A 26845-nucleotide genomic window follows, 5' to 3' on the forward strand; every position below is an offset into this window, starting at 1 on the left:
TGGAAATCCTGGAGCCCTTAAGAATTATGCTAAATCTACTCTGCTTGTGCTCTAGAAATGGAACACAGAAGCCTGAATGACAGCACATCCTTTACATCATGATTTACTGAATAGTTTAAATCCACTGTTTCCTACTGCTCAGGAAAAAAAAGATTCCTTTCAAAATATTACTTCTCATTGACAATGCACCTAGTCACCCAAGAGCTCTGATGGAGATGAATGCTGTTTTCATGCCTGCTAATACAACATCCATTCAAGCCCAGGGATCAAGGAGTAATTTCGACGTTCAAGTCTTATTAGGCAATAAATACATTTCATAAGACTATAGCTTCCATAGATAGTGATTCCTGATGGATCTGGGCAAAGTAAGTTAAAAACCTTCTGGAAAGAATTTGCCATTTTTAGATGCCATTAAGAACATTCATAAGTCACAGGAGGAGGTTGAAATATCAACATTAATAGGAGTTTGGAAGAAGTTGGTTCCAACCCTCATGGATGACTTTGAGGGTCATGACTTCACTGGAGAAGTAACTGCAGATATGGTGGAAATAGCCTGAAAATGTGACTGAATTGCTGCAATCTTATGATAAAACATGAATGGATGATGAATTGCTTCTTATGGATGTGCAAAGAAAGTAGTTTCTTGAGATGGAATCTACTCCTGGTGAAGATGCTGTGAACATCATTTAAATGACAACACAGAACTTAGAATATTACATAAATTTAGTTGATAAAGCAGTGGCAAAGTTTGAGAGGATGGACTCCAGTTTTGAAAGCAGATCTACTGCAGGTAAAATGCTTTTAAACAGCATAACATGCTACAGAGAACTCTTTCATGAAAGGAAGAGTCAATCAATGCACCAAATTTCATCGTTGTCTTATTTTAAGAAATTGCCACAGCCAATCCAGCCTTCAGCAACCACCACCCTAATCAGTCAGCAGCCATCAACATCGAGGCAAGACCTTCCACCAGCAAAAAGATTACTACTCACTGAAGGCTTGTTAGCAATTATTTTTAGCAATAAAGTATTTTTAAATTAAGGTGTGTACATTTTTTTAAGACATAATGCTATTGCACATTTAACAACTACAGTATAGTGTAAACATAACTTTTATATGTACTGGGAAACTAAAAAATTCATGTGACTCACTTTATTGGATTATTAGCTTTATTGCGGTGATCTGGAACAGAATCCACAATATCTCCCAGGCATGCCTGTGGCTCCCATTGGAGGTCAAAAATCATTGACCTCGTGTGTTCTCTCCTGGGAGGCCTCTGACACTCCTGGTCCCTGTCTACAATAGCAGTAAAACCTAGTTAAGCCCTAATGGGAACTTCTTAGGGAGCCCGTGTTTAGCTTGCAGTAATCCTTATGACCACCAGGGGTCTCTTTCTCCCCATCGTTGAGACCAAAAGAGCTTAAACTTTGTATGGTTACAGTTCTCATCCCAGCTGCTCAGAGCGTGGCTGTGGCATTGCACCGCCTCTCATCACGTGGGAGCTTGTCAGTAAAGCAAAATCTCAGGCACCTGAGACCAGCTGAATCAGAATCTACTTTTTAACAAGATCCTCAGGTGATCTGTATACACATTAAATATTGACAGTGCAGTTAGAAATACAGGATATTTCTAATCTGCAAAACTTGGAAAACGATGAAAAAGAACACCTCCTAAATGGCCTTTTCCACATGGGACGTCCCCCCAACACTTATAGAAGGACTTAGAAAGAGGCTTAGAATTTGTTTGCTTTTATTATGAATATAAAATATACATACAACACGATATACATTTACACATTTACAGTTTGCATTTCCTTTTGTCTTTTCTGGACAAATTCAATTCTGCCTGGCCCCATTGCCTGCTCCGCCAACTGCCCTGTGCTTAAACTCATTGTCTCCTCACCTGGGTACCCTGTGTGACTTAGTAACAAACAAAACAAAACCAGGCCCAGGGGTAATATGGCTGACTTCACTGTCCTCACAGAATCACTTTCATTCCATTCTTTCCTTTCCTGTCACTACATGCCTTCCCTTGCTTCATTCAAACTTCGGCACTAAAAATTCAAGAGAAAAGAGGGTTGCAATAATCACCTTTGTCTTTTAAAAAGACCTTAAAATATCTTACCTGAGTGAAGTGACACCCAAGTAGGCACTTAGAGCATTGCTCATTCACCTAATTTAAGAGCTATCTATAGGAAGGCTCCGAAAGTGTTATACAAATTAAGCTTTGCTCACCAAATGGATGATCATGAAGGTCTGAATATCAGTAGCATAGAAGTTAATAAATAAGTAAACAAGAATAAAAATAAATGGAGTGAGTTTTGCTAACAGAAATTTAAATACCTATAACCCAAGTGCTTTCTCGAAACTTCATTAGGTACATCTTCACAACAAGTTGATAAACAGAAATTAGATTTTATGGCTAGTTGCTCTTCTTTTGGGCTGTGCCTTCAAAATGCGAGTGAACAGCTACTGATGAAAGTCTGTCGTTTCCCTTAGAATGTAGCTATGCGAGAGGTTTTGTAGGAGTTCTCTTTGAGGCTGTCGAATATTGCTTTAGTTCCATTCTGCCAGTGTAGCACCAGATCCATCGGGGTCTTCCCAGCCTAATCAAGAGAGAGGAAGAAACTTGACTTCCAGGTGCGAGGCATCTGTAAATTCACATTCTCTGTGTGTGTTCATGAGGTAAGAGATCGGTGTTTGGTATATGTTATCAAAGCATTTTATGGTTTCCACTGTGAGTGATTCACACTTTATATTCAAGCCAGCCCTTCACTATTTCTTACAGGGATGCTTTTGGCATTTTTTTTTTTTTTCTTCCCACTGAGGGACTATCCCAGGTATTGGTAAAATCACTAGTCCTTAGACACTAAGTAGCAAGAACCCCTCAAATCATCTTGAAATTCAAAAAATTCCTCCATCCATCTCCAGTATCCTGTGGAATGGGCTCTGGGAGGTGGCGGTATCCTTCTTGGTTAAGAATCAGTTCCTATCAGTTTGGAAAATAGTTCTTTGACTGATAAGAACTGGTGGTAATTGAGTTGCTTTAACACCTTGGCTTAAGTACTCAGGTACTGCTAGGGTACTACTACTGCTCCTGAGAGCAGATTTTTCATACCTTCTCAGAATTTACGTTGTACTCTCCCAGGAAATTTATTTTTCTTGGAGTTGATGTCAATGACATGTCCAAATAAATATTTTTGAGGCCAAATTTTGATTTCCCTTAGGCACATGTCTCAAGATATTTAAAAATATTAAAATCATGTCACCTCTCAATTCTTGTCTATAGACATAAGAAGTCCTAAATTTTTCCATCTCTATTCATTTAGAAGTATCTGTTTAACCTAGAGATAGCAAACTGGCAGCTTTGAAATGCAAATCAGTCCAGAGATCTGTTTTGTTTTGACCCAAACAGACCTTAGATTTTTTTTTTTAGGTTAGAATTAATTGGTAACAGTCGGAAATCAAAAGATTTCCCAACTGGATTTGTGAACTCTATGAAAAAATCAGAAAAGTTGGCAACATGGTACCCATGTTTCCACAGAGGGACTGACAACAATGAACTAGGTTGGGGAAGGGCCACCAATGAAGTCATTTGCGTGATCTGCCTGGCCTCTGTGGGCATTTGAGTTAAATGCCCTGTAATTTTCATTTTGAAACTTCTCCACCTCTGTAGTATCTTTCTTGAGGAACACATATCAGTACATATGAATACAGAGTTTGGGACTGTGATAGAATATTGTGTGTTGTTTCCAGTCTCCTTCAAGATGTCATCAATAGCTTATTGGTCATTTGGGGGAACATCAATCCATTGGGTCAATGACATTAATAGTTCCAAAGCCCTTAGGCTGAGGTCTAACTGATCATTCAGAGATATGAGCCTTACTTGTGTATTTTGGGCTATTCTTCCATAAATTCCTTGCATTCCTCTCCATTGAAATTTATCTCCTGATTTTCTGGCTACTTACACAGTCTTCCTAAATTTGCATGCTATTTATCTTTGCTGGTAGTTTCTCACTGCCTGAAAAAAAATCCTCATATTTTCTGCAGCTTTGGAGATTTCACTGCATCTACTCTTTCTCTGATAGTTTAAAAAACATTATTATATAGACCAATCCAAATATCTAGAATGAAGGAACCCTATTGGTAACACTTTCCCATCTCAAGCAATCTCCATTTATCACCACTCTTTGCTCCTGTCACGAAGCCAGATTTTTTTAAATGATAAAATATTCCCCTCAGTTTCAGTAACACAAATAAGGGGAGAAAATTGTTTGCATTTATAAGATGACTGTTCCCTACCCTCCCCCCTCTTTTTGTAAAGTGATTCTCCAAAAGCTTCTTCAAAATTATCTCTTCTGTAATTTACATCCATTCTTCAGGGTGATATTTTTCAAGCTTATATTAGATGATGTTTGTCTGGGAATGGAGACCATGAAGAAAAGTTGGTGACGTTCCCTGCTTACAGATGAAGTTAAATTAATATGTACTTATATAAGAATTTTCAGGGCCTAAATATAGGAAATTATTTTGAGAGATGTGCAAACAAAAGTGGAGAATGGATGGAAATTATCTGAAAAAATATAGGCAAAAGATAGCTAGCCCTGGAAGAAAGGGATTATATTTCATGTTGTCAGGAGGGAAGGACCATTCTGAATTACTCGGATTGGATATTGATTGGCTACACTGACCACTGGAATTTTATATCATTTCAGGAATGGGGTGAGTGTCTATATTCCTAACTACCCGAGGCCTTGCACAGACAGGAATGGCCAAGGCAGATTGGACTCTTCCAACATATGTGTTTGTAAAGGTGAGCAATTTTAACCTTTTATTTTCAAGATCAAATTTTAAAAGAATTATTAGGCACTGTATGGGGCACAGAAGTCATAGCCAGTAACTATGGCTTCCCCCATCTCTGACCATGTGACCTGCGTCTTTGCTAAGGTTAAGTGGGTCCTTAAGGAAATGGGCAGGGGCATTTACACCATCAGAAGACCTCCCCAAAATACTACCATGGTGGGAATCTTTTGAAATGCTTCTGGAAATCAGAAAGCTCGCAAGCGGTGCCCTCGTTTCCAGAACTTACACAGTTCTTGATGTTGAGGTCCGCGCCATACATAATCAGGAGTCGGATCATCTTGTAACGGTTCAGTCTGACGGCGTCATGCAAGGGGGTGTCTCCTTCCTAGGGAAGCGAGTAAACAGGATAAAGGTGGGTCTGCGGCAGGAAGTGGGTCCCGCAAGAGCACGCTGGCTTGGGGGAGTGAATCCAAATAAATAAGCGATGAGGCTTTAGGAGGCCCACGTGTGCCCGGCTACTCACTCTGTCTTTGGCGTTGAGGTCCGCCTCGCAGGCGATGAGATGCTCCGCACACTCGTAGTGGCCGGTCCTCACCGCCACGTGCAGCGCGGTGCTGAGCAACTGGAAAATTGGAAAACTCTGCTGACTCGCCGGGAGTGAGGACAGAGGCTGGCCCAGACCCCAAGGCACGTGCGAAGGGGAGAAGTGGCCACTAGGTGCCAGCACCCTGCATGGACTTCCAGATGACTTCAATGGCGAGGTGGGAGTAGGAGGGGGAGGGGGAGAGGGAGAACTACCTTATCTCGGGCGCTGATTTTTGCTCCTTTGTTCAGCAACAATTTTAAAACATCCAGGTTTCCTCCACGGCTTGCCCAGTGGATGGCTGTGGATTCAAGCTGTACCGGGAAGGTAAAGGACACGACAGTGTTAGGAGAATGCTGTCAGGGGAATTAGTACTTGGTTTCTAAGCCCAGGAGAACCCAGGTTCTAGGGCATCAGTGATAACACTGGGGTGTCCCCATCTAGATTGTCAATTCTAACTGCTGGAGTTGAAGATTCTTGCCAAATGTTTTGGCTAAACTGTGGGGGGCTGGGGGAGTCTGTGTGTGCCCTCGCGCCTGCGTATAAGCACTTATATGCTTATTTGTGTGCGTGTGTGTGTATCATTAGGAAGCTCTTAATAAAGCTAATAAATTTTTTTTTTTTTTTGTAGAATAAGAGCAACCATTTATTGAGAATTTCCTTATACCAATGTGTTGCTATACACTCCAGATGCCTTGATCCTTCCAGCAATGTTTGAGGTGGGTGTTACTGTGCTTATTTTACAGATAAGAAAAACAAGGTACCAAAAAACTCAAGTTTCTTGCCCAAGAAAACACAATTAGTGGCAGAATATATATTCATACCTATATCTGCCTGGAACTTTTAACTACTTTTGCTAAATATACTCAAAAGTTCTAGACATATGTATTTAAAAATTCTGGCAGAATAAAAGTAGTCCCTTCTGAAATATTTTAATCTAGATCTGACACCTCATCTGGGGTCCCTGGTGCACTTTCCCCATCTCAGGCTGGTTCTCTGCTCTCATTTATGCCAGTTCCGCCTCTGAACCTCAGCTGTCATCACTATAGTCACTAAGTACTGCACTGGACACTCCCTCCTCACTGCTCTGTTGTTGTACCCCTGGCCTTCCAAATCCCACACTCATGAATTTTAGTGTCTTTCCATGCGAACTTTATTTTTGTTTCTTTAATTTTTTTTCAGTGTGTTTGTTTTTTGGATTCAATTTTGGCCAAGTCCTTTGATTTCTTCAATATCCCTTTTCCACTTTGCTATAAAGTCAAATTGAGCTGCATTTAAATACATAAAGCATTTTCCCAGCTCAATCTTCAGTTCATAAATTATGCTGTATACTGGCCTTTGTAGAAATCGCAGTGGTTGAATTACTGAGGTCTGAATAGCAGCTATTTTCCATAGATGCAATTCATTTTGTATGCAGTCTAGCCCCAAATCTCATCGACGGCAATTGGCATCTATCATATAAAGCGTGCAGCTAGAGAATTCTTATACATTGCTGGCAGCCGAGAGGCCACAAGCAGGCTGCCGTGTACAATGGAAGATCAGAGCTGTGGAAAGGCAAGTGTTGACTGCATTACTTCTCAGTAGCGCTACTGACTTGATAATGAATGACCCAACTCTCTGATGAGGATATTGAATTCTGTTCAACGGCTTTCACTTCCTACTTTTCAGTATGTATGGAAAATACTTTCTACATGACCCAGTCTCATCTCCCAACTTTCCTTTGTAGGGAGAAATGAGCTTTTGCCTCGTTCTCTGAGATCAATTTTCAATCCAATCAGCCCAGTTTTTCATTGGAGGTTTTCTTGAGCTTCATATAGTCTTATTTTGGCTCATTTCCAAGCAAAGAAATATATTTACCATATCACGGAATTCAATCTGGGCTCCAGCTTCTATTAACTTCTCCACAATTGCCACGTGTCCTTCCAAGCATGCTCTATGAAGAGCTGTCCGCTTATACTGTCAGAATAGAGATTAAAATAAGAGATAGCAATGCATATAAAATGTGCATAAATCCTTTTAAGAGGTATTAAGCTGGGGACTCTGATGACCTGATTGATAGAAACCCCAGTGCTTCTTTATGAATTAGAAATGTCAAAGTTAACTAAAATTGCAGAATTATTAGAACAATTTTCCTGTAACTAAGATTTGAGCTTCCTGCAAGATACATCTCTAAGTGCTCAAAGGTCTATATTAAGGGATATGAACTTAAAATCTCAAAACTACCTAAATGCTAACATTTCTCTTTCTTGTATTTTAACCTTCCTTGTTCATGTACCATTTGCTATTAGATCAGACAGTTTTCTTCTATCTGGGACTGTTGCTAGGTTGAATATCAAAAAGTATTCAATTCATAAATATATATAGATATGCACACACACATATATATTTTTTAGAGATTGGGTCTCACTATGTTGCCCAGGGTAGACTCAAACTCCTGGGCTCAAGTGATCCTCTCACCTTAGCTTCCTGGGTAGCTGGGACTACAGGTGAGTGCCACTGTGCCCAGCTTTCAATTTATTTTTAAGAGAATGGGAGACTGATTTTTAGGTCAACTTCAGAAGTGATCCCCTTCAATTCATGGGGACAAAAGGATTAATGATTTCTGTTAAATTTTCTTCATATGAATGGTCATACAAACAGTCTAATAGGCTACTAGAACTAGAACAACTCTAGGCATTTACTCCAATGCCCTACATTTACAGACAAGGAAACTGAGGCCCACAGAATGCAGATTAGCTGCTCAAAAACAAATAGCCAAGTAGTGGTAGAGCTGGTACTTGAACTCCAGTCTCCAGATTCCCTGTCTAGTGCTGATGCATTTGGGTCCAATCAAAGATGATGCTAAGACTATATTTCTCCAAAGGTGACTTTTTGGCCCTTATTAAAAGTCTTATCCCAAGGATTTAAGAAGTTAAACTGAAAAATCAGCCAGATGTATATGAATGCAAAAAATGATGCAATCCATAGCACTAACCCAGAATTTATGTATTTGTTTTTCGGACCACTGCACTCTGCTATTCTGCTACCGGCACATGTGGCAATAGCTGGGGAAACTGTTTCAGGTGGAAAGACTTTGGCATCATATAACAAGGCCGCAGTAAACCAGAAACACATAAAATTAATGAGTTGGATTTTGCAGTGCTTTGTATGAGCCTTACCTCATCACAAACATCTGGATTGTTCTTGTCTGACAAGAATTTTTCTACTACTGGCAGTTTATTCTCCAGAGCAGCCTTCAGAAACCTAGGCACATCTACAGGTTCTGTCTAAAGCCAAAAAATAGTATGAGCGTTACTATGAGCTTGCCAACATTCAATCAAACCCTCCACAGATATTTGTTCCCTGGAACACAACACTGGACATATATTACTGCAAAACCAAAGCAGCCCTTACAATGATTTCGGGTTCCGGTTCCTTCACAACTGGAACTTTCGTTTTCTTGTATTTTTTCCTTTTCTTCAGTTGAATGATTATTTCAAGGTCTTCTAAATTTTCAAGCTTTGATATATGTTCTAGTTTTTTCTTTTTGAGCTAAAAAAGAAATCCATATTTCAAAAATATGGTGAGTTCCACTGACAAGTACTCTGGTGGTATCTAAACAAAGTCTGCAAGGACTGAGATAAGTATGTGAACAGTTTGAGCAAAAAAAAATAAATAAATAAAAATTTTTAAAATAAATCTTTGACTTCAATTTAGTGATTTCTTATTCAAGTATTTATTTAGGGGTCTAATTCTCAGATAATTGCCTTCATCTTTACTTCTCTTGCTTGCAGAATCAGCCCTTGACTAATTGGAGACACAATCTAGTCTCTAAGTGATGATTTTATAATTAATGCCATAAACAAGCCCTAGATTTCTGTAGGACTCTTTTTTAATAATGCTCAAAAATTAAAGATTTTTTAATCCCAAAGAATCTGATTATAAATATAAAGCCCTGATATATCAATGTCATTCTCTTTCAGGTTTCCCGCTGAACAGAGCCTCTAAAATAGACTTTCCAGGGACTACAGCTAACTACTGTGCATTTTATCTGTGTTAGTAAGTGAGGAAAATTCACCCAGAAGCACAGACTCTGTCAACACAGATAGTAGACACAGTCAAACAATGATCCATGGACCACAAACCATGAGAAAAAGAGTTCTCCTTTGCTTGGGACTAACTACACAGTGTATATCATCAGAAATTCACCAGACATATTTATCTTTCCAAGTGTATCTTTCAATCAAAATATGGTTATAACACATCAAATCATTGATTCAGAATCCAGAGGTCATAGTCCTTTCAAAGAATTATTTCCCAAAACCTGTTCCATAAAAGTCGGTTCTTTATGGGTTAGAATTTGGTAAAGAAATATCTCTGGAGTGGTTGCCTTTGTTTCTCTTTTCTCTTCTCTTCCTCCCTGGCACCTCCAGCCGTACCCCAGCCCCAACCTCCCACTGGTGGATCCCACGGAAGGTCTCACCTCTGCCTCTCGTTGTTTCTCCCTTTCCCACTGTTGTTCCCCCAGGGTCAAGGAGTGGGCTGGAAGTGTCTTCAGATCTTCCTGCTTCTCTAAAGTAACAGCAGCTTCGTACTCTCCATCTCTGAAATCCTCAGGAAGGAATTCCCCTGCCTCTCCATTGCTGTTCTTCTTCCCTGTGACCTACAGGGGAGAAGGTGACAGCGTCAGAAGCATCGAGGCCCTTGCTGGGATGGTTCTGTGCAGAGGATGCTGCAGGAGGCCCTTAGTCCTTTCTCCTCCCTGGGGGCAGCCGCCTCTGTGCTGTGCGCTCTCAGATCTCGGGCTGCCACTCACAGCTACAGGTGTCCCAGGATTACCTTCAGGTGCTTGTCCTACTCTCTTGGTTGAATCAAGACTTAGGTTAGGTTGACATATTTAAATCTACTTTTATTTTGTTTAATCATATCTGTCCTAGGAAAATCACAAACCTCCTTTGATTATTGAAAACTCCTTCATTTTAGGTACTCTTGATGACTCTTGGCCTTCAGTTGTAAAGTTTCCAGACATTCTTGCAACAAAATTTCTTCCCTACAGCATTTCTTCACTATAGCATTTTGAAAACTACCTGAGATTCCACCCCATAGTATTGATAATAAAACCAAAGCAGAAGATAACAAACAAGAAAGATGAAGAGAATTCATTACTGGCAGCTCTATTTTTTCCAATTTCACTTATTTCATCACATAGACCAACCTTTTCCCATATATGACATTTTCAGAGTTCCTTTGCATTATGCCTTGAAAGAAGGGGACATTTCAATTTTCACATTAAAAAAAACAAAGATGAACCAGTTTTCATTGTGTTAAAATCATGTGTCTTACATACCAGCTCTTCTACTTTCAGCATCATCATGTTGGCTGCAGCGCGTCTGTGTGTTTTTCTCCTGTGGAAGGAACCCCTGGACTGAGCCCTGCGGAGGCCCTCCACACCGGTCAGCTTATATAGCTTGGGCCGGGTGAGATAATCTTCCAACCTGGGAGCCCAAGTAACACCCCTCCCCGCCCCCCCAAGCAGCCAACTCAGAGGCAGGTGAATTTTCATTCCAGACTCAGTGTCTGGGAAGCCAAAGAGGGAGGGGATGACAAGCTAACACCGCTGAATATGTGAATCAGGAAGAAATGTGAGAGGGCCATTCCTTTGGCGGTGACCACACCGCTCAGCAATGCAAGCCATCCTATTTATCGAGAAGGCAGGAGACAGCTGTCTGTTGATATTGCACCATATCATTGCCCTTTTCCCTTCTTTGTCAGCTTTCATATGACTAACGTATCAAGAAAATGACCTGCATATCACACTCCCAGTAATATCTTTCTGATAACCAGACTTATCAACACTTCACTTGGGGGCAGTTTGCCTCAGGACATCCTATTCCAGTGGGTAAACAGCCCCAGAGGAAAGGATTGGGGCTCTAAGGGTGCTTGTCTATATCTGTTTGGAATTCTCTGGAGTGATGTCTGGGGCTAAAAAGGCCCCATGACATGCCACCTTACCATCATTATAAGAAATTGAAAGGACTCAGTAATGCACTTTTATTTTATGATGTCACTGGCCATAATTAGCACATGACATGCTTAGTGTGCTTTAAAACAGCATACTAACTGGAGCATTTTTTCTTCAAAATGGATCAGAGTGGTTAAGAGATAGATTATATGAGACCAGTTATTGGCGACGGCATGACCCTGATTAGGTCACTAAGACAAAGATCTCAAATGCTATGGGGGAAAGAATCACCTGCTCAAGTTTGTCCAAAATGAAGATCCCTGGGCCCCACTCCAGGGGATTCTGAAGCAGTTTATGGGGATTCCTGGGAATCACCTTGAATTTTCAAAGCACCCAGATGATTCTCATGCATGGAGATTGGAGACCCATTGCCAGAGGTGTAATGAGCTTTGCTTTGGGAAGGGTTGAAACAGACCTCTGTTTTGGTTTCTCATCTCTGAGGTGTTAAATCATGTAAAAATATTTAGGTCTTTCTATAGTTCAGGGAAAACTGGGGTTTCAATCTTCAAGCCATTTAAAACCTTATTTTTGACCAGGCATAGTGGCTTACACCTATAATCCTAGCCTCTGGAAGGCTGAGGCAGGAGAATCCCTTGAGGGTAGGAGTTCAAGACCATCCTGAGTAAGAGCAAGACCCTGTCTCTACAAAAAAATAGAAAACTTAGCTGTGTATGGTGGTGCACGCCTGTAGTCCCAGCTAACCTGGAGGCTGAGGCAGAAGGATTGCTTGAGCCCAGGAGTTTGAGGTTGTAGTGAACCATGATTATGACACTGCACTCCAGTCAGGGCAAAAGAGCGAGACCTGTCTCAAAAAAAATAAAACCTTATTTTTTTTTTTTTCAGTAAAAGAAAGGAGGGAAGAATGAGAGTGGGGAGTTTTAATGGGGGGAAGTGTTAATTAGGATGTCATATTTGACCTTTTTGTGTCTATCTCTCCTCAAACTCACCCACTCAACAAACATGGCTGCTATTCTCATCTTTCTCCCTTGAAATAATAAGCTGGTGGATGGTGTTTCTGGAACTTTCACAATGAGACACTGACCCCTCTCCCAAAGCCAAAACACTGACAAAGCGGGAGCCTCCCAATCACTCCTGTATCTCACGTTCTGTTCTCATAATGGTCTATCCTAAAAGGGAAATCACCTGGTCTCTTTGAGGTGGACACAGTTATCACTATTTTCTTTGGTCTCTGTCTACTTGAGAAGTAGTCGTGGAAGCTTTTCCTACCATATCTTGTGCCTTCTTGTTCCAGGCCTGACCCAAACTGAGGGAATATCTTTGGGGAAGAGTCATGGGTTGTGAAAGGATCTCGAATACGGAATCTCAGAGCTGTCCGTCCCTTCAAAGTTGGAGCAGGACCAATGCTCTCATTTCACAGAAAGGATGATGAGGCGCAGAACTGTGAAGTAACTTGTTGCAGACACACAGCCAGTTGGTGGATCTAGGTTGGAAGAGTTTTGATTCCACACAACAGAAGCAGAGAATCACTGAGCCCAGAGCAGATTTCTTAGGGCAGGTCTCATCTAGACCCACTCAGGATGCAACAAAAACTGATTAAAAGACTCTTCAGTGTTCAGACCTCAGAGAATGCAAGTGACAGTGGGTAGGGAGGCTAACCAAGCCCTCTCCTTCCTCCAGTCATTTAATTAGCCCCTCAGACCTGGCTGATTCTATACGAGAGGCTCTGAGGAGTCTTAAAGAAAACTTTGTGGAGGATGACACTTCAAGAAGGATTGATAGAATGGGCTGAACTTCAAAGGAGTGAGCTGGGTGGATGTGTGGATTTTAGGGCTGGAGAAATCACTGTCAGGCCAACCTTTCCCGTGCTGATACAGTCTGTCCTAACAAAACACAAGAGGATCTGCTTTTCGAGAAGAGATTCTGGATACATTTACCTCCTTAGTAACACATAAAACAAAATTGTATTTTCAAATCATCCTCATTCATCAAATTGAGAACAAAACTTCTCAACTGGAGGAAAGTTTTCTGTCATTTGTTTTTAAGGAGCTTCCTTCGCATAAAAGTTCACCTAGTGGAGGAAATTTTGCTATTTGTATAGTTGGCTTTCTCATAGCCTCATACTGGACGTAACCTTTCCTTACTAAGATGAATTAAAACAACAAAGCTCCTAGTTGGTTCAGCAAACATTAAGCAACCTAATGTCGACCCTCTGTGACCAGAATGAAGAATCATCCCTGAGCTCTGCCAGTGTTACCTCATGAGCCTTTCTCCTCCTCCTCAGGATTTATTCATTTCGATGGATGATATGACATGTGACCAAAATTATAACCCTGTTTATAGCTGGAGAAAGTAAGAAGCAGAGAAGTAGGGCTTAAAGCATTTACTGCAGCCACCCAGGGATTGAAAGAGGCGCCCAGACACCACCAGGGTTCATGTGCCATAGCTCAGCTCCAAGGGCAATTTTGCCTTTCTTTATAAAGTATGAAATTTAAGACATTCTGCTTCTACCCAGACTTTTCATTTTTCTTATATTTTAACTTTATGAGTAATATGCACATTATTGTTAAACATTGAAATGACATAAAGAGAATGTTGCTTCCTTGAGGTCTTACTGAGTGTTCATTTGATACTTGATTTTTTTTTTCACTCAGTAACACGTCTTGGAGAGCCTCTTCTGTCAGCACAAACAAATCTATCTCATTATTTTAAACACCTGCATGGATTTCCACGTGTGGGCATACCATCTCTTATTTAACCATTTTCTTTGTGGACATGTGGGCTGTTTTTCAAAACAGTCGCTTTTATTTGCTACAATCAAAGACATTTTATGGCACATAAAATTTTATTGTTATTAACACTCCTTGTCCTTAGAACGTCCACCTCGACACTAACAGGAAGCGCTCCAAGGACTGCAGCCAGATTCTGACTTGGAAGCCTCATTCCACTGTCATAATTGCCCGTTTTGCCATCCCTCTTAATAGCCTGCCGAGTCCCAGCTGTGACTCACCTTCCTTGGCCCAGAGAAGCGGCTGACTTAGCCTGACCGGGAATCCAAGTGTCCTCACGGCAGAGCCATGGCTCAGTTGCACGTTCAAAAATGCCAAAGGGAGGTCGTAACAGTGAAGCAAACAGGCTGGAGGTTGTTTCCCCTCCCCTGCCAACCAGGAATGGAATCACCTGTATTTAAAAAGGAGAAAAAGGCCAGGCACAGTGGCTCACGTCTGTAATCCTAGCTCTCTGGGAGGCCGAGGCAGGAGGATTGCTTGAGGTCAGGAGTTCAAGACCAGGCTGAGCAAGAGTAAGACCCCCATCTCTACCAAAAATAGACAAAATGGAGCCAGGCAACTAAAAATAGAAATAAATTAGCCGGGCGTGGTGGTGCACACCTGTAGTCCCAGCTACTCGGGAGGCTGAGGCAAGAAGATTGCTTGAGCCCAGGAGTTGTAGACTGCAGTGAGCTGGGCTGATGCCATGGCACTCTAGCCCAGGCAACAGGGTAAGACTCTGTCTCCAGAAAAAAATAAAAAGAACAGTACTAGAGACATTTTGAGCAGAATTATAGCATCTGCCTTCATCTCCTCTCAAAGAACAGACTCAAAAAACTAAAGTTCTCCTTCACAGAGCTCTAGATAGAATGTGCACACAAACTGCCCTAAGACAACTGGACCACCCACACTAGAAGTTTCCTTTTCACAGATTTCAGTAGCTTCCTGAAGTTAGAGGTGGGTGAAGGCTGTCTCTCTCCTACACCTTACAGTACGTGCCTTGTTACTAGAAAATAATGTGTCTCAGTACAAACTCTGCCACGCATATAAACCCAGGTCAGCCAAAAGGCACAAACAGCCATGTGGACTGTTCTGTAAACTCAGTGAATCCCAGCCCTCTCTCCATTTAGGCCCTTGGATGATGTCCAGCATAAAAGGTTCACTTGAAGCAAATGAAACCACATTCTAGCAGCAGATTTCAGCTAATTTTCTAGTCTCCTCAGACTAAAGAGCCCTCCATGTATGGCCAAACCCAAGATCTGGTAGCGTTCTAGCACCTATCGTCATATAAGTCTAGGACTCCAAAGGGCATGGAAGTGCCTAACACATAGTGGGGCCAAATAAATATTTATTTGAGACCCATTCTTATATTCCTTTCTAGCTAAACCACTATCTCAAATTCTCCTTTCAATGAGAAATAATTTGTAACATTTCTAATGCTAATTAACAAATAATCCTTTAATGCTAACCATCCGTAAAGATAGTGAAAGTGCTTGTGGTTGCCTCCTCTGGAGTGAGAGCAGCTCTTTTGTGTTTTTCAAATGCTAACCCCAACAAATGTAATCTCCTAGTTAGGGCTTAGCAGGTGTGAACTGAAATTTCTTAGAGCAGTGGTTCTCAAGGCTGAGTACATCGTAGAATTGTCTGTGAAGCTTTTAAAAAATGCTGACGTCCAGGCTTCACCCCAAGTAAATGAAATCCAACTCTCTGTCTATGGTGCAGGTATTTTCAAAAATGGCATTTTTAAAAATTTTCCAGCTGATTCTAATTTCCACCCAGCATTGAGAATACCACTCTGAGGTATATAATTAAATGAATATGTATGTAAATATATGTGTGTATTTTCTTGAAGTTGTAGTAGACAGTCAAGCTATCCTTAACCTGGTCTCAGAGCTTTGATTGTTAAAGACTTTGCCTATACTAGGACTATGGGAAACACACACACATAAAATTTACTCATTTAATATTTATTTAGCTCTACTGTGTGTCAGGTACTTTTCTAGAGTTGAGATATAATGTACTAATGGCCAAAAGAGACAAAAGCCTCTGCCCTCATGGAGTAAGTATTTAAGGAAAACTGCAGACAATATAACAAGCTTTTGTGCCATGAAGCTGAGGACAGTGAGGCAAGGCCACAGCTGCATGGGTACAAAAGGACATGGGGTGAGGAATTGGGAACCTTGCCTCTAACCCTGGCTTTACCCTGTGTCCACTTGAGGAAGTCCTCTCACCTCTTACAATCTCAAATCCTGGTTAGAAAAGGAGAGCTTTGAACAAAATGATTCCTAGGGCCCTAACGTTATATTGAGGTCTCCAAATTGTTACTGAAAGCTCAGTGCTTGTCCATGAGGCCAAATCAGAGGAATGAGGACAAGTATTTGAAGAGAAGGAAAGAGATTTATTTCCTTGCCTGCAAAGGGAGGGAAAAAGGCAGAGTGTCATCCCAAAATCCATTTTTTCCTCTACCATAAGCGAAAATACAGAGCTTTTAAAGGGAAGGGTTCTCAGGTTCAGGGTGTTGTTGTCAACTATTGTTGCTGGTTCTGATCTTTTCATCTCCATAATCTGTTGGGACCACCCCCCACAATGGTCTTGAGCTGGGCCAGAGCTGCCCGGTATCTCCTGGGACTGCCTCAGGGGGTCAGAAAATTTGCAGTGTTCCCCCACCCCTCTGGCCCCTGCCCCGCCGCCCTGCAATCCCCTGTTACAAAATCACTGAATCAAAAGGTAGAAATAAACATTCATAACTTCAGCATCATGTGCAAAGAGCAAAGTTGATTCTGCAATGCCTCTGAAATAGGAAATGGTCCATAAACCTTTCACTAGCACAGAATATTTCAACTATCTTTAAGACATGCCCCCAGTTGATAAACATAAAAATCTCATACCTTCTGTTAACATGAGTAGAAATTTCAAGATCAACTTGGGGCCAAAATGAGATCAAAGCAATGGCAATTTTGAATATGCTTTTCCAAACTTCCCAAGATCTTAGAGATTTTGATAAGGCCTCCTCTCTCCTTCTTTCCTCCCTAGAATCCCAGACCAGGCTCTGGGCTCTGCCCCTGTAGAAAAGGTAATGATAAGTGATCAGGAAGGGCCATAAGTGACTTTCTTTTAAATTCTTATTTCCCCTAACAATGGGTTCTTGTGTAGGCCTGCTACACTAATTCCCAGCACCTTAGCCAGGCAGAGCCTTTAACAGTCAACATTCTGAGACTGTGATAAGGATGACTGGACTGTCTATTATAACTTTGAGAAGAATGGGTGTGGGTGGAGAATCAGTTAAAATGTGAATGCATAATGACTCCTTCTCCCACCCCTCAACTTTCTGAAAAGCAAAAGTTACTTCATGAGATGAAATTTCACTCAATGGACGGTGGGATGATGGAGAGTTTGCATTGAAGTGATTTTTTTGTTTTTTTTTTTAGAAAAGAAGTTCGATTGTCATAGTAACGCTCTGAAAAGATTTTGATGCAACTTTGGAATTACTTCACACCCAATTACAGAGGACATCCACTTGGGGTGAGAGATAAGTGCTTTTGTGATTGCAAGCATAGAAAGAAAATCCATTTAACCTTTTTAACCATTTATTAAAGCAGAGGAGAATTATTTTTAAATTGCAATTTCTGACTTCTAGAATGAGTATTGGAAAAATGTTTTCTTGGTGTAGTTTGGAGTTTCCTAATAAAAGAGCAAATGCTGCAGGACATTATGAATTCTTTGGGCATCAGAGAAATTTAGGGCCAGTAGAACACTGAATGGTCGTCGAATCCATTCCCCTGGCCATTAGGAAGGGCCAAGCTCAGGCAGGTAGGACCCTCTTACGTTAAAGACTAAAACCTCCTTTTGTCAATACCCTGATGCTTAAAATCTCACAGCAACACAGTTTCTTACGGTTTACCTAGATCTTGGCAGTTTTGTCTGTTTGTCTCTAGCTTCAGGAATGATCATCACCGAAAGCATTTATTGAGCACTCTTTACAATGACTTCTGCTAGGTAAGGGGAAAAAAACCTAAAAGGCAAAGTCCCTGCCATTGAAATCTTACATAAATTGAACTACTTCCTTCCACCGGTTGAAAATCCTTTACATAACTAGGTATTGTTAAGCTCTTCAGAACACAGACTTTTGGAACATACAAAGGGCTTTAATATTGTCTAATCCCACCCCCTAATTATACACAATGGAGCAAGTGACACCTGAAGAGTTTACATACATAGATATTATTTAGTCATTCAAGGCCTGTTTAGCCTGTTCCTGTGGGACAACATGATATTATGCATTTCCTGAAGTGCTGCAATAAAAAATACAGTACACACCATCACTTTTGTAACATTCTTGCCCAAAATGTTCAACCTGAATCCAGTCATGAGACAACATTCAGACAAACCCAGAATGCAGGACATTCAACAAGGCAACTAGCTCGAGCTCTTCAAAAAGGTCTATGACTAGAAAAACAAGACAAAAAAGTGAGGGATTGTTCTAGATTAAAAGAAACTAAAGAGCATGAACCTCGGTTGGATCCTGTAATTTGAAACACAAAAGCCATAAAGGACATTTTTGGGACAGTTGGGGAAATATGGATGGTATGTTAGACAATATTCTTGATTTAATGATAGTTTTCTTATGTGTAATGATGGTTTTGTGGTAATGTAGGAGAATGTCGTTATTTTTAGGAGATGTATTCTGAAGTATTTAGGAATGAGGTGTTATGCTTTGAAATGGTTCAGCAAAAAAGAGTGTGTGTGTGTGTGTGTGTGTGTGTGTGTGGAGAGAAAGGGAAAAGCAAGCATGAGAGAGCACAACTGTACAATATTAACAATTGATGAATATAGGTAAGAATATACAACTGCTCATTGTACTATTCTTTCAACTTTCTACATATTTCAAAATTAACAAAATGTTTTAGTAAAATAGGAAGCCTAGAACATAAATTCCACCCAGCAAGAGATGTTTGCTTCTCCCCCTGATGGACACCAAGCCACACAGTAGGCACTCACAAACACATATTTAATGAATAACAAAAGACAAGGCAGCCCCAGCTCTAGGTCGGAGGGAGGGGCAGGAGCCAGTGAGTGGGCGAGTCTCCCGCCCTGCACCCGCCCTGACTGTCAGCATTTTTGCAAGGCTCCCCCAGAGCCACAGGAATGCTACTGAGAAGGCTCCTGTGGGCAGTGCTCTCTCAGCTGCATCCACTTTTGGCGCTGCCAGTTGGGCAGAAGGTTGGGGAAAGAGGCCTCACTCAGCCAGAGTGGCTCATCCGTGACCTGCTTTCTCCCCACCTGCCACCATCGGACTGGACGTGGCATAGAGATGTTTCTGATGAGAGTATAAAAATGTGGACATCAGCCAGCACCCCGTGGCTTAGCCACCCCATGCATCCAGGGGAAAGCCTGCACCACTGTGAAACCTCTGGGACCGTGGGATCCATTAGACCCCACTCTACATTAGGATGCAAATGGTAAAACTGAAAGTCTTACAATATGGCAAGAGCTGCCTTCTTTCTTCATTTTATCTCCTTTAATGCCACCCAAACTATAGATTGTTTGAAAAAGATTACCTCATTTCCAAATTCCAGGGTTAAGGAAACATACATGTTAAGAAATGGCTAAAATATGAATAAAGGAAAAATGCCCCAGGAGGTTGATGGAGGAGGAAGGTACCAGGGCGGTGGTGAATTCCACAATGTTGCCCATCAAGGCTCAGCTGAAGGCCAAGAAGCTAAAGATTTCTTTCTTTTTCTTTCTTTCCTCCTCTTTTTCTCGCTTTCTTTCCTTCCTTCCTTCCTTCTTTCCTTCCCTCCTTCCTTCCCTTCTTCCTCCCTCCTCCACTCCCATTTTAAAACCCACAGTGATTGAAGCTTTGGTCTGTGAAGCTCGGGTTGGCTGGCCCCTGTCTCCACCCCAGGGCTGAGGGCTGATTGTGGAGCGATGCCCCTTCTAGTAGTGACTGGGTTAGAGAGAGGCTCAGACCCTTTTAACTAAAAAAAAATCCCCCCTTCCCCCACCCAGCCCCAGGCATGTCGTTTCTTTCCAGTGTAGACCTGCAAGGGAAGGATCTTGCCTCTCCCACTGAGAAGGAGCCTGGCAGTGCTTTCTAAACTGAATTCACATAAGAAAGGGAAGAGCCTGTTTGCAAAAACAGACTCTTCTGCTGCCAACACAAGCAGATCTTTTAGAAAGGAGGGAAACTGTAACCCCTCCAAGATCTTTGCTCTCCTTCGGAGGAGCCGAGGCTCTCAGGTTTCACAAAGGAATTTATAGAGCAGACTGACGCCTCTGTGGTTGGAATCAGCTCAGGACTAAGTGGAGAGCAGGAGAGGGACAGGCACCCTTCCCTGCTCTGTGCAGGCTGGGGATTGTTTACCAGGGGATGAAAACGTCCTCTCCCTGAAAAGGAATGTTTGGCACGGAAAGGACCTCTGGAGGCACAACTGAATGGCTCCCTGAGGAGTCAGTTTGGGTTAGTAACAGACCAGAACCACCAACCTGGACAAATCACACTGGGCGGGGCAGGCTGTGATCCCAGGCACTCCTCTGGGATGTTTAAAGCAACCTGCCTTCAAGGCAGCTGTCTTCTTTTCTAGATAAATTATGTGTGGCAAAAGAAGGAAAAGGAAAAAAAAAAAAAAAAAAAGGAGCGTAGAAATCATATCGAAAAATTAAAGGAATGTTTGATTTGTCCGTAAGCGTTCCCTAACTGTACCACTTTGCCCAGTGCTTGTCCTAGGTCCTTTCAAAATCACAATCGGGGGCAGCGAGATGGTGTGGAATGAGTGACTCTGGTTGCTGACATCCATACTGGGATGAAGGGAAGAAAGATGATGTCCTTCCTTATTTGGTGGCTCAGGAAGCCACATTCCCTTCTCATCTCTCTTCCCATAGAACCTGTGGTTGGTCAAGCTCCATTCGGCAGCCCCCACCCTTGGCATTTCCTTATCTAGGAGTCTTCACTGTGGAATTCCAAGGCCCACCCAGTGCTCCGGATGTGCCTCAATCCATGGCCTGCCACTTGGTTCCTCTTGTGATGACAAGCAGATAACATAGCTCACATGCTTTCTTTTCCTGCATACCAACCCGACCCCAGCTCTGAAAAGGAAACGAACCACAAACCAAGAGAGATGTTTTATTTTTATATAGACATCGTTAAGACTCTGCAATAAGCCTAGAATTGTGGAAAGTGCTTTCCCATGTTGTTCCAGTTAATCCCCTCAATCACTCTCATACTTTTAAAAATGAGGAAATCAGTAGGTGCAGAGGTTAATTAAATATCCAAGGTCACATAGCATGAGTGTATGTGGGGGGAGGAGTTGCCAATTCAAAGTCAAGACGCAAGTCCACAGCACTTTTATTGCAGTTAAATCCCATCACAACTAGGCATGACCCCATGGGCAATCACTGTCAAGAAGCTTTACAAAGTTCTGACATTGTTAAGTTCAAGACCAGTATTTGTTTTTTTAAGACATTGTATCAAAAAGTGCACTTCCATTATTCATCAACATCACTATGGTTACAACTCTAACTCATCTGCAATTGGCAAAGACCCTATATCTGAGAGACAACCAAAAAAAGTGAAGAAAATATTTGCTCAACAAAATAGTAAATAAATGGGTATAAGGTATGAAATCAAGTGAGTGGCAGGAATATATCCAAATCAATAAATATAAATGAGTTAAATGCCTCTTTTAAAAACCAGATACTCTTAAGATCAACAATTCCAATTCTGGATATATACCGAAAAGAATTGAAGGCAAGGTCTGAAACAGATACTTAACACCTGTGTTCATAGCAGCATTATTCACAATAGTTAAAATGTGGAAGCAACCCAAGTGTCTGTGAATGGATAATCAAAATGTGGTATATACATACAATGCAATATTATTCAGCCTTAACAAGGAAGGAAATTCTGACATATGCTACAGCCTGGATGAATCTTGAGGACATTATGCTAAGCAAAATAAGCCAAAAAAACTACTACCTTATGATTGCAGTTATATGAGGTACTTAGGGTATTCAAAATCATAGAAACAGAAATAGAATGATGGTTGCCAGGGGCTGGAAAGAGGGAGAGATAGGGAGTTATTAATGAGTATAGAGTTTCAGTTTTACAAGGTGAAAAGAGTTACGGAGATGGATGGTAGTGATCGTTGCCTATCATGGATGCATTTAATAGCACTGAACTATACATTTAAAAATGGTTAAGATGGTAAATTTGAGGAGGGGAAGAAACTGGAACTCGAAAAATTTTTTTTAAAATGGATTTTCTTTAAAAAAAAGTACTCTTTTTTTTTTTTTTTTTTTTTCTTTAAAGACAGTGTTTCACTATGTTGCCCAGGCTGGACTCAAATTCCTAGGCTCAAGCAATCCTCCCGCCTTAGCCTCCTGAGTAGCTGGGATACTCTTACATGGTGTAAAGCAATAAAAATCTAGCTATATGCTGTTTATAAGAGATATACTGGAATGACACTGGGAGATTGAAAATAAAGAATGGGCCAGGTGCGGTGGCTCACGCCTGTAATCCTAGCACTCTGGGAGGCCAAGGCGGGTGGATCGTTTGAGCTCAGGAGTTCGAGACCAGCCTGAGCAAGAGCAAGACCCTGTCTCTACTAAAAATAGAAAGAAATTAGCTGGACAACTAAAAATATATAGAAAAATTTAGCCATTATGGTCAACACCACCTTCTCTGAAAAAAGAGAAAAAAAAGTAAAAAAAAAAAAAAAAAAAGTAAAAAAATAATAAAAAAAGAAATTTAAAAAAAAAAAGAAAAGAAAAAATTAGCCGGACATGGTGGCTCATGCGTATAGTCCCAGCAATTCAGGAGACTGAGGCAGAAGGATTGCTTGAGCCCAGCAGTTTGAGGTTGCTGTGAGCTAAGCTGACGCCACGGCATTCTAGCCTGGGCAACAGAACGAGACTCTGTCAAAAAAAAAAAAAAAAAAATCCCAAATTGAAAAAAATTAAAAAAGAAAAAAAAAGAAAGGATGGACAAAGAAATACTATGTAAATGCTACCAAAATTTGCAGAAGGGGCAATATTATTAGTACCAGACAAAGCAAAATTCAAAGCAAAAACACTAAATGGAAAAAAAAAAGAATGAACAAGATCCAACAAGTAGTTATACCAATAATTAATTTTTGTGCAATAAATAACATGGCATCAATATATATAAATACCAAATCTGTGTACTTAGGCATGCTAAGAATGGGTAAATATAGTAAAAAGTACTGTTTTGGCCCGATAGGAACTTGCTGTCTCTTCCAGTGGATAATTTGTCTGCAGTGTATTTAAAGCAGGGAGCGTATGCTCAAACTTCCAGATTGGAAAGATCCAAAGTATTTCAGGGAGAGGTTATTTATGCTGCATGAGTATTTTACGTCAGGGAAGCATTATAACAAATAGACCATAAAAATCACACCACATCCTAGGGAAAAACAAAAAGCCACAGAAGGTTCTTGGAGTGTCTCTTCAGGAAATCCTCAGCACTCAGGCTCTTGCCAGTTAGCATCAGTCCCCAACCTTCTTGGCACCAGGGACGAGTTTCCTGGAAGACAATTTTTCCACGGATGATGGAGGGGTGAGGGGAGGTGGAGCTTATGAGCTTATGCCATGATGCCAGCAATGGGGAATGGAGCGGCTGTAAATACAGATGAAGATTCCCTCGCTCACCTCCTGCTGTGCAGCCTGGTTCCTCAGTTTCACAAAAGACAATTTTTTCCATGGCGGAGGAGGGGTGAAGGGAGGCGGAGCTCAGGCAGCTCAGGCGGTGATACATCCCGGCAGGGGACTGGGAACCACAGAGTTAGGGTGATGTGTTCATAAATTTCGTCTAACAAACTCATTCCAGTATCAGAAAATGACAAATCAATCAAACTTTAGGGGATTGATAGCTAAACTCTTCCAGGACTGTGGGCATGAATCCAGGAGAGAAATTTGTGCCAGAAAATTGAGCTCCTTCCTGCCAGAAATGGAAATAAAGACAGAAAGAAAACAGAAAGAAAACCAGTTCTTTCATTTCAACTCATATCTACTGCATTTTAGGCATGAGAGTAAGGATGCAACTTAGAGCTTCTCACAGGTGAGATGAAATTTTTAGAAAAAGTAAGGCACTAAAGTACTCCGTTCTTAAACAGATCTCATCTTCTCCAGCAAGGATTCTGTTAGTGGAGAGAAGGGGCCAGGTGGCCAGTGATGGGGAAGGAATGAACTGGATTCTAAATGATATCAGTCTAAAGGACATAATCTGAGTTGATATTACAGGGAAGCTGAAAACTAGTAAGTACTAATCTAGAAATGTTTTATTCTGAAAAGGATAAGTTAGACACAATGAATTGGTTAGAAATGCTGGGTAAATAGTTTTCCAAGCAATAGGAGCTTTTTCTTCTTGATCCTTTGTCAGACCCACTGAGGCAGGATCCCCATTCTTGAAAGGGAGTTGATGTTGTTGAGCCCACCAGTAACTTATGTTCTACACCTGAACCAAACAAATACCTTCAAACTCTGTGGGAAGAGGGGACCCTACTACCTAAGCCATTGGCCAGTGAATTTTTTTGGTGTGTGAATGGACTGAATACACACACACACTCTTATGTCTATCTAGATACATGGATGTTAATTTCAGGTCTCTTTCTATCTCTCCCTCTTCTTTCCTTGCATTCTCTTTTCTCTGTCTGCTCACTCTGGTCTGCCTGGCTGCCCCCCTCTGTTTCATTTCCTTTGTGTCTGCCAGGAAGTAGGTCTTGTCTCTCTGTGTGTCTCTCCCTGGGACTCAGTGCATGTCCCTCCGTCTGTTGCTGGCTGTCTGCCGTTCTTTCTTCCTCTCCGCTCCCTCCCTTCCTTTCTGCCTTCTGCTCCGGCGGTGGCTGCTTCCCTGGCGGCTCTGATGCGTTTTCTATTGATGGAGTGAGCGTTAAGAAGCCCAAATATGGTCATGGGTTTCTGTCAGGGTTGAGATCCTGGCAGCCAGGCAACGCTCGCCCCCTGCACAGTCGTTGGGAAACTCAGGGCTGTCAGAAACACGGGCCCACCTTCCACCCAGACACCTCAGGTCAGGAGGAGACAGGGTGATTTAGCCAGAGCCCTTTTTATAAAAGGCACCAAAGGCTCTCTGCTGGCAGCTGCCGCCTGCTACAATACAGTCAATTTTCCATCCCGCAGCAATTTACATTCATGTCTCTGTTATGATCACTTTGCTGTGCCCTTACTGGAAGGGAAACCATTTTCCTTAGCATCATTCACATAATTAGAGCAAATCCACTGGATAAGCAAAGCTCAGGTACAACAATGAAACTGCTGAAATATCTTATTTAAAAAAAAAAACAACTCACTCTCCTTAGAAAAAACCATTCAAAGAAATTACCACATCAAAGTTCTGAAATGTCAAGAATTCCTACCATTTCCTGCTTTGGCTAATGCCAGGAACCTTCTATAACACTGCAATTTCTTATTCCTGAGAGTGAAGGATAAAGGATAATTTTGTTTGCCTGTAAATTCACCCACCTGAGCAGCATTTTTTCCAGGGTGATGCTTGAGCAAAAGGCTGGCTGAAAAACTTTTAACCAACCTATGGGGCAATAACTTTTTTACTAAAGAGCTTTGATGAATCAAGCACCCCTCCATGGCCTTTTAGGGGATTCATTTTTCCTGAATCCTTCTAGAACTTACAGAAAATCTTCAAAACGGACTGCACCAACGTGAGCCGCAGAAGACAGCCGCAGCCGAGCTGCTGAGGGGCGGACTGTGGAGCCAGATGTCAAGGGCACAGTTCCATTTTGTGACATTTCCTTTTTGTGAATTTTTTCTTTTAGGGGAATCTAAGTCAGAAAAGCAGAGATGCCTTTCCCTTAAATTCATCGCTCAGGAAATTATTAGAAAAGGTTTCTATACCAAGGGGAAATTGGACTTCTAAAAAACAAAAGGTTTTTAAAATCTTGTGGAAAGGCTACGTATGGTATGAAACTTTCCACTCAGGACAAATTCTAAACACTGTCACGGGACGTTTCCTTTAACTCAACCTATTTATTACCATTTATTGAGCACCCACCACAGGTTGAGCCCTGGGATAAATGTTTAGCTTGCTGATTTAAATCTCACAATAACCCTTTCGTGCGATCTATTCTCTCCCCCGACACCCGCATTTTGCAGATGAAGAAACTGAGTTCAATGTGTTAGTGCAATCTGTTGAAAATCACACACTAGGAAGGAAGAAATTTGGGATTCAAACAACTCAGGTCTCCTGACCTTGTAGTCCGTGTTTTCAGATACCTGCCTCATGGCCAGGCTGGCTGCCCTATGGGTCAGCTAGAAAGAGAAAATTAGCTCTGAAAAGTGGCAGAAAACCAGCAACAAATGCACTAGATGCGTAGCTGCTTACCCTCCCCTGGGCCTTTATAGGAAATCTGTACAGTGAACTCCATACAGAATGTTCCAGAGACCACAGTAGCACAAGCTGTTTAGATTTGTCGAGCCGTATACCACCTGCAATGCCTCATATCTGTGATCTCAGATCATCTTTTCTAGGACTCTGTGACTTGGAGTTTATTGTTTCCATTTAAACAGGAAAAGAGACTACGACCCAGGGTGGTTAAGTGACTTGAGGGGTTGCACGCCTTGTCCAGGCTCTTTGAGCTCCTTCTCCTGGGCCAAGTCTGGTCAATTGATCATGACTGTCCCAAACTGTTATTTTGAAAAATAGTCCCAGGATGTGTCAAGACTTGGTGAGAAAAAGTGTCACAGCAAT

At 41.5% G+C, this 26845-nt stretch overlaps 1 protein-coding gene across 1 annotated transcript; it reads right to left on the bottom strand.

Moving 5' to 3' along the window:
• Nucleotides 1-1732: 1732 nt before the first annotated feature.
• ANKRD1 (ankyrin repeat domain 1) lies at nucleotides 1733-10798 on the bottom strand. The gene is made up of 9 exons (XM_069460768.1): nucleotides 10712-10798; nucleotides 9848-10027; nucleotides 8779-8916; nucleotides 8544-8651; nucleotides 7243-7341; nucleotides 5601-5699; nucleotides 5326-5424; nucleotides 5089-5187; nucleotides 1733-2605 (listed from the first exon to the last, which is right to left on the bottom strand). The coding sequence occupies exons 1-9, from the start codon at nucleotides 10736-10738 to the stop codon at nucleotides 2495-2497; spliced, it is 960 nt and encodes a 319-aa protein (XP_069316869.1). The 5' UTR covers nucleotides 10739-10798; the 3' UTR covers nucleotides 1733-2494.
• Nucleotides 10799-26845: the final 16047 nt, after the last annotated feature.

The sequence above is a fragment of the Eulemur rufifrons genome, chromosome 28 (assembly GCF_041146395.1).
Source record: "Eulemur rufifrons isolate Redbay chromosome 28, OSU_ERuf_1, whole genome shotgun sequence".
NCBI lineage: Eukaryota > Metazoa > Chordata > Mammalia > Primates > Lemuridae > Eulemur > Eulemur rufifrons.

Bases quoted from the DNA above. Each gene is read 5' to 3' on its own strand.
- ANKRD1 (XM_069460768.1), bottom strand. From the start codon at position 10,738: ATGATGATGCTGAAAGTAGAAGAGCTG. The intron at 5,700-7,242 runs GTAAATATATTT...TTCCCGGTACAG, and splicing joins AGATTGAATTCCGTGATATG to CTTGAATCCACAGCCATCCA. The intron at 5,425-5,600 runs GTAGTTCTCCCT...CCAATTTTCCAG, and splicing joins AAATCAGCGCCCGAGATAAG to TTGCTCAGCACCGCGCTGCA.